This window comes from Bactrocera latifrons, unplaced genomic scaffold (assembly GCF_001853355.1).
Source record: "Bactrocera latifrons isolate USDA-ARS-PBARC rearing strain unplaced genomic scaffold, ASM185335v1 scaffold_727, whole genome shotgun sequence".
NCBI classification, from domain to species: domain Eukaryota; kingdom Metazoa; phylum Arthropoda; class Insecta; order Diptera; family Tephritidae; genus Bactrocera; species Bactrocera latifrons.
The window spans coordinates 69,535-78,014 of NW_017537409.1; the positions used below are offsets into that span (position 1 = coordinate 69,535).

Here is an 8,480-nt window from a genome sequence, read left to right on the forward strand (position 1 = left end):
TGTCTCAGTGGCAAAGTTAAATTACCACCATTGCCCTTGCCAACAGAGCAATTGCGTTCTTTGCTTACTGGTGAAACACCAGAATCACGTCATTTTCTATCGAACGCTCAGAAATAAAACGGATGCTTTCAAATGACTKCATTTGGAGCAGATATTATTCATGAACGCGGATTCAATCCGACATTCAATATTGAATCTAATTTCGTAATTGACTCTACAGATCCAAGGCCAAATTCACCATCGAATTGGATCATTGCTACCACTTGAAGACGCAGAACATAAATTCCTTAAAATTTACTTCATGGGCAATGTGGAACATCAACTTGATCAGCGSCGAACAAATAAATACGGAAATGAGAAGAGGAATTCTTCGCGATTKGCAGCAGCTGCTTCATGAACATCATGCATTGGTTCGGTTATTCAAAACTGCGTTGGATCGCATGCTACATGATGACTATAAAGTCGTGATTAGAGCGGATAACGACCTGCTGGAACGCACGAACACCAATTTAATGCTCTAACAATAGATGACGTTGCAGTTGTGATTGTTGGCAAAAGCCGGGAATCACGCGATATTGTGCTCACACGTCGGGACTCTGGGCAATTGCAACAAATATCCGAAACTCATCGTTCATACGATGCATGCAAGAATAGATATCATAATAATTTTCATTTCAATATGACACTAATRTCACTGATATCATTTTAGGTGAGGAAAATATCAGGAAGGTCAGCGGAATGAAATTTTACGCGTATCGTTTGATGATTCGGCAAAATATTGACAACTATTTGCTTCGATTTGGCCGATTATTTCCGCAATTTTGCGTTGATATGTATGCCAAAATAGAAGCGGAGCGCCTCCTTTTTATAACTTTAAATCAAACCAAACAACTTACGGAGCAGTACATTCATTTACGCGATGCAAATAGCACGTTCGTTGGCAATCCACGTCATAGGCACGAATATACGCAAGATGCAATGACATATGTAAGGCATTACGGCCGTCCAGACCTGTTCATCACCTTCACGTGCAATCCGAAGTGGATAGAAATTTCAACTGCTGCTTCCTGGCCAAACATCAAGTGATCGGCACGATATATGACCGCACGTGTGTTCAGGCAAAAAATCTGGTCGCTCATGCACTATATTGTTAGGCATCGTGCCTTTGGGGATACTGGATGTTGGATGTATTCCATTGAATGGCGAAAAAGAGTGCATGGTCGATGGCAAATGTTCCAAGCATTATCCACAAGATTTGACTGCTGATATCATCACTGGCAAAGATGGTTATCCACTGTATCGACGTCGATCTTCTGATGATGGCGGTAGAACAATCACAGTCAGGGGCGCATTATAASGTGGATTATTGCAATTCAGTGAAGTCCATCAAGTACATCTGCAAATATGTCACGAAGGGCAGTGACATGGCGGCTTTTGGTCTTCAAACTCCTGACCCCAATGATGAAATCACGCGCTATCAAATTGGTGGATGCGTATGCTGCAATGAGGCGATTTGGCGTATATTCTCATTTCCCATTCATGAACGCTATCCGAGTGTTACACATTTGGCAGTGCATCTGGAGAACGGTCAACGAGTTTATTTCACCCCAGCAAATGCCGCTCAACGTGCTCAAAACCMACCAGCGACAACATTGACCAGTTTCTTCTCGATTCGCCAAAGTGATCCGTTTGCACGTGCGTTTCTTCACTCCGAGATGCCGCGTTATTACACTTGGAATGCTTCATCGAAGAAATTTCAACGTCGAAAGCAARGTAATGTAGTACCTGGTCATCCGGATGTACATTCTACTGAAGCTCTTGGCCGTATTTATACAGTTCATCCGAAAAATGATGAATGCTTTTACTTACGACTATTGCTGGTGAATCTCATGTCAGAAGACATTTTCCATCGAGTTCGTGTCCATTCAGAGAATCCCCATCTTGATATGAATGATGCACAACCAGGCTTTGGTTTTGATAGAGACATGTGTTACCTCATACGCGGCAGTTTGTTAGCCAGATTAGGAATGACGTCGCCTGATCGTGAAGTAAACAACGAGTTGCAACGTGAACGTGAATACTACACAAACGTTTTCACCCACGGTTTTATTTTAGTCTAGTCTATGCATATGTTTATAATTCCCACGACTGTATCTATTTTATTATTTTTTGGTTTTTAGTACATTTATCTTAAACATTGCAATGTATGCTTTTTACCTGTTTTTATTTTCTAGTTTTTAGTTTTTATTTCGCATTCTATTTAATTCATTTAGTGCTTCATTATTGCAAGGTTTCTTGTTCGTTAGTTTATTGCAGTCCAACTTCTCTATACATAGTCCCTGCAAAGATCTTACTCTACTAAGACCCACGTAGGCTTGACCTTCTTCAAACAGTTTTGCACCTAAGTATATTGACATTTTATTTGATACCCATATTGGTGTAATTGATAAAAAATTGTTACACAGTACAACAGCTAATCTGGGGGGTGAGAAATTCCAAGTCAGGGTGATGGTACTAGGTCAGTATAGTAAAACCCTCAAAGGGTTTGGCGTTCGTATGTGTCAGTTTTTTTTTTATGACCTTTTAAATTTTTTCACCATGTCCCCCCTTTTGTTTCACTACAGTTCGGGGGGGTATGGGGAGGGAGGGGGATAAAAATTAATTTGCGAATTAGTTCACACCTGGGGCTTTCAGGAAAGCCCTCAACCTCCCCTCTATCCCCACCAGGGGCTGAGCATTAGCCGTCTTAGATTTCAATTTTGCATAGTAAATTGTATTCTACTTCTTGAGACCTTTCATTTGATACTCATATTGATGGGATTGATAAAACCTACGTTATCCGCCATTTTGTAGCGGCGGCCATCTTGAATTTATAATGATAATGAATAAACATAATTGTATTGTCACCAAAACCCAAAGTGTATACAAAATTTCAGATTAATCGTTTGACAGGAAGAGGGTGAAATTTGAATTACTAAATTTGATCCAAGAATAAATAATAATAATAAAACAAACGGGGTGAGCTAAATAAAACCATTTAAAAATAGCCAGTATTTCAGAAAAACTATGTTTTGTAACTAGGAAACTTGATGTGTCGAAAATAATTATTAAATAAGGATTAGTTTTATAATTATTTGAAAGAAAAGCTTAGATCTTTTATCTATCGATTGAGGCAGTACGAAATCTGACAGATCAGCTTGTATTCATATATATTGTTAAAGTCTTAATAATTATTGGAAAATCATTATATATACATTTTTTTTAATTATAGAACGGGGCGCTGCAGCCAAAGCCGCTACAAAGATTGCCGCTGGTTCTAATGGCAAGGTAAGATATAAACTGTAGCTTTGTTGCTTTATATTGATTTTCTCTAATTATATAGATTGTTGCTGTAATTGGTGCCGTCGTTGATGTTCAGTTTGACGATGACTTGCCTCCAATTTTAAATGCTTTAGAGGTGGAAAATCGCGCTCCCCGCCTTGTGTTGGAAGTCGCTCAACATTTGGGAGAAAACACAGTGCGTACGATTGCTATGGATGGTACGGAAGGTCTGGTGCGAGGACAAAAGGTTCTGGATACTGGTTACCCAATCCGTATTCCAGTAGGAGCAGAAACTTTAGGCCGTATCATCAATGTTATTGGTAAGTTAAGTATAGGTATAGTTGCTTGGTAGTGAAATTAAATTCAGTTTTGTTTAAGGTGAACCAATTGATGAACGTGGTCCGATCCCAACCAATAAGACCGCCCCAATTCACGCTGAAGCTCCAGAATTCGTGGAAATGTCAGTCGAACAAGAAATTCTGGTAACTGGAATAAAAGTGGTCGATTTGTTAGCCCCTTATGCAAAGGGTGGTAAGATTGGATTGTTCGGTGGCGCGGGTGTCGGTAAAACTGTATTGATTATGGAGCTGATTAACAATGTGGCGAAGGCTCATGGTGGTTATTCGGTGTTTGCGGGAGTAGGCGAACGCACTCGCGAAGGAAATGATTTGTACAATGAAATGATTGAGTCTGGCGTCATTTCCTTGAAGGATAAGACATCAAAGGTCGCTTTGGTATACGGTCAAATGAACGAACCACCAGGTGCTCGTGCACGTGTTGCATTGACTGGATTAACTGTTGCCGAGTACTTCCGTGATCAGGAAGGACAAGATGTGCTGCTTTTCATTGACAACATATTTCGCTTCACTCAAGCTGGTTCAGAAGTGTCTGCTTTGTTGGGTCGCATTCCATCTGCTGTGGGTTATCAACCAACACTAGCCACTGATATGGGTTCTATGCAGGAACGTATTACAACAACGAAGAAAGGTTCCATTACCTCAGTACAGGCCATTTATGTGCCAGCTGATGATTTGACTGATCCCGCTCCAGCAACAACATTCGCTCATTTGGATGCTACAACTGTATTATCGCGTGCTATTGCAGAATTGGGCATTTATCCCGCGGTGGATCCCTTGGATTCCACATCTCGTATCATGGATCCCAACATCATTGGTCAAGAGCATTATAACGTAGCTCGTGGTGTCCAGAAAATTTTGCAGGATTATAAATCATTGCAGGATATTATTGCTATTTTGGGAATGGACGAGTTGTCTGAAGAAGATAAACTTACAGTTGCTCGCGCTCGCAAGATTCAACGTTTCTTGTCTCAACCGTTTCAGGTCGCTGAAGTGTTCACTGGTCACGCTGGAAAATTAGTCCCATTGGAAGAAACTATAAAGGGATTCAATGAAATTTTGTCAGGTGAATACGATCATCTTCCTGAAGTAGCTTTCTATATGGTTGGACCCATCGGAGAGGTCGTGCAAAAGGCGGAACGCTTAGCTAAAGAAACTGCTTAGGGTAATGAAAAATTAACTGTAAAATGTAAATAATGGGTCGTCAGATAACTCATAGTAACAATCTAAAGTATCCTAAATATAATTATGAAAAAAGTCCTAGTTGTAAATCAGTGACTATATAGAAATCCTAGTTTGTTTTACATTGCTTATCCAGTGCTTTGGCTTAAGATCGAAAAATTTCATTAATTTTTTTTTATGAAAAATTTAAAATGTTTTGTTTATAATGGGTTGTTTATAATTTAAAACTATTTTAATAAATTTTTATGTACAAATCCATAGACAGTTCAAAACTTTGTTGAGTTCGTGGAGTCAAATTGCGAAACAGGATGAGGCAAGACACAATTTCCAAATATTGTAATAGGATTATGGAACCGAGGGATGTGTTTCTAACATAATAAGTCGGTACAATCTACAACGCTTAGATATATAATTTTTGAAGCCATTGTTCCTGTTCCGTTATTTGTGTTTTTTCTTTAAATTCGTGTGTAACCTAAAGTTTTGTATTACGTATGAAGTTGGGCTTACAGATCTACGTGAAAAACACGTTGTAAAACGATGTTCAATGGCATGCCATTTCTATCACACCAAGAAACTGGGTTGTTTAAGTCTGTTTGCAACTGACATCTTTCGCTATTCGAGGTGAATGATTTAAAAAGTTTTACATCGTCAGCATACAATAAAACATTTGAGAACCTAACAACAGATGATATGTCATTAATAAATAACGATAACAAAATTGGACCAAGATGGCTGCCTTGAGGAACGCCTGAAGGAACATTGATTATGTCAGAAAAAGTATCCTTAAATATAACTTGTTGAATTCTATTACTAAGATAAGAAGCAACCCATTTTAGAAATGTTGTTTGAAAACCAAGAAGATCAAGTTTATTCAAAAGAATTGAATGGGACATTTTATCAAAAGCTTTACTAAAATCTGTGTATATAACATCAGTGTTCTTATTCTCCCTAAAGCCGTTGATACAAATTCAAGCAAATTAGTTATTGTAGATTTCTCTTTACGAAAACCGTGCTGAGAACAAGAAATTAGTGGAGATATCCGGAAGGTTATTATGTCGTCTGTTATAATTGCAAATAATTTAAATAGGTGCATTAATGACAAAAAACGGACAGTAGTTGTGTTGATGCGGAACATTTTTTGAAGATTTAGGAGACTAATTTGACTTAAAGAATTCAGCGAACATATTAGAAATGGGGGATGTTCAGCAAGCAAATAACTGCGGCAATATTGCAACCCTGATGTTTTTTTTGCAGATACTCAGCTGATACTTTAACAAATATTTTGCGCGGCGTGCAGGTGCATTGAAGAAGTGAAATTTAAGAAGACCTAAAAATTAATTATTTAATAAATTTAACTTGGTGGACAGTGAGTGTAGTTTGCTTCTCAAATACAAAAAAAATAAAGAAACACAGTTTTTTGCGTAAAAAAAAGTGGCTTATGACCGAAATTTTAAAGAAGAGGGCAATAGTAAAATCGCAAAACTTATTTAAAACAATTCAATTTTATCCTCCGGATATCCGGATTTTCGGATGTCCCGTGAAACATTTGATGTAAGTTTTCTGATTTAAATAATTGCCTAAATAAACACATACATAAATACTTCGTAGGATTTAAAGAGCGGCTTGGAACCTTTTTGGTTAACGTCACGCGGGGAAAATTCTATAGATTAGGCTTTGCATATTACCACGGTAGAGGAGGAGTRGAGTCACTATCAGCTGATGTTATGTAAACAAAGCCACAGCTGAGAAGTRCCACTGTAGAAACGTCAAGGGGAGTCCGGGGTTGAGTTTCTATTGGAATCCAAGATGGCCAACTTTTAACCGGAAAATGGTTGCATTGTGTTATTTTCTAAAAAATAATGGAAAAATTGTCCCAAAAATATTGGTTATATATAAAACTGTAATATCTTTTCAAAAGAAAACATTTTTATTTTAATATACATATATTTTTAAAGATGAGAACAATATGAGCAAATACATGAAAAATTAAGTGTTTTATTTATGCCTCGTTTTAATTGAGGTAAGTTCACCACAGAAAAATGTTATGAACAAATAAGCAACCATGCCGAATGGTAGGGTTCAGAATATGCTCATTCAGAGCCATAATCATAAAGCAGGTTTGTGCAAGACAATTTGTTTGAATTTATTTCATGGAACAATCCTTTACAATGGTTTATTTAGTTATTTGGATCTGGAAGAAGTGTTTAGAAATTTCCATTGGAAAGATAAATAACAGATCGACTGGGATTTTATTCCAATAAAAGTACGAAAAAACTAAACATGGCTTCGTCAATATTGCTGCGTAATGGGTCAGGTGGTGTTCCAATTTTATGATTTAAGAGATGAAAAAGCGACACGCGATGCTGTGAAGTACTCAAATGTAGTTATCAACTTAGTTGGTAGTGAATTCGAGATAAAATTTTAAATTCAATGACGTGCTCAATGCACGTCGCATTGCTAGGTAAGCTAAAATTAAACTTTATTTCAATAGATTTACCATGTATTTTTTAATAGAATCAGCAAAGAAGCTGGTGTACAACATTTGATTATTTGTCTGCCTTAAACGTTAGTCCCCAACCAATGAGCTTTGTGCTTGAGGGTGGAAGTAACTTTTTGAAGAGCAAATACTACGATGAATGTTCTGTTCGGATGTTGAACAAGCTATTGTCAATTGCGCTAAGGATCCCGATCAAGCTGTTGGGTAGGTTTTTAGCAAAATTGAATTTACATACTTTCCAATATGCTAAACACTCAACATATACCTTGCAGACCAAAGCGTTACCAGTTGAGCGAATTAAATGACTGATTCCATCATGTTATGCGCAAAGATGAAAAATGGTGGGATACCGTCGTTAAGACATGCGTTGTGATCCTACTTTCCTATTGAAAGTTAAGTTCACTGAGCTTATCTCTCCTGGACAACCTATTGGCGAGCTACATATTGGTGAGGAATCGATCGCGAATGTATTACCGATGTCATTTGGGTGTACCATTGACCTCCATGGAAGAGCAAGTAACATGGGAATTGCGACCATATCGAGCTGCGCAATATTATAATGCCGAATTGGGAGAGTGGGGGGACCCAGCTCCACCAAAACCGATAAAACATCGGGAAGAACTACGTATGTTTGCATAAAACTACTACAATGGCAGCAACGCTAATAACAACAGCCAAGCAAATAATAAACAACACTCATCAAATAAAAGTTGGTGGCCAAGCATCGATTTGAAAAGAAACATCTACACGAATTACAATTCGTCTTTACATCTAGTGAATTATGGTCGATTATGAACGATTTGGAAATTGATAATTAAACTTTAAAAAACAAAAAAATTTAATTTGGTTAATAATGAACCGCTATTAAAAATAAAGGAATTTGAGTTGTATTTTTATTTTGTCCAAACAAGTTATTATAGATTAGGGTAATTTCAAATGGAGTATATTTCGAACACACATTTTATTTATTTTTTTTTTAATATTTATGCCAGTATTACTATTGAGCATGGCAAAATAGTGTTGCGTAAGCGAATTTAAACTACTTTTTACTACTATAGAGATATTGCAAAATCAAAAAATAATTCCCTTAAGAATCCTTTTTATTTAAAAACTTAGCTTAGAAC

The 8,480-nt window shown here is 37.2% G+C and overlaps 1 protein-coding gene and 1 pseudogene across 1 annotated transcript in view; both read left to right on the forward strand.

Annotated features, from left to right (window-relative positions):
• The window catches only part of LOC108976095 (ATP synthase subunit beta, mitochondrial-like), a 42,763-nt gene extending 37,840 nt beyond the window's left edge, over nucleotides 1-4,923 (forward strand). Inside the window, exons 2-4 of the mRNA XM_018945008.1 lie at nucleotides 3,272-3,327; nucleotides 3,383-3,641; nucleotides 3,700-4,923. Coding sequence (XP_018800553.1) covers nucleotides 3,272-3,327; nucleotides 3,383-3,641; nucleotides 3,700-4,841 — 1,457 coding nt within the window. The 3' untranslated portion in view covers nucleotides 4,842-4,923. The remainder of the gene's footprint in view (nucleotides 1-3,271; nucleotides 3,328-3,382; nucleotides 3,642-3,699) is intronic.
• Nucleotides 4,924-6,992: 2,069 nt separating this feature from the next.
• On the forward strand, nucleotides 6,993-8,178 carry LOC108976094 (annotated as a pseudogene).
• Nucleotides 8,179-8,480: the final 302 nt, after the last annotated feature.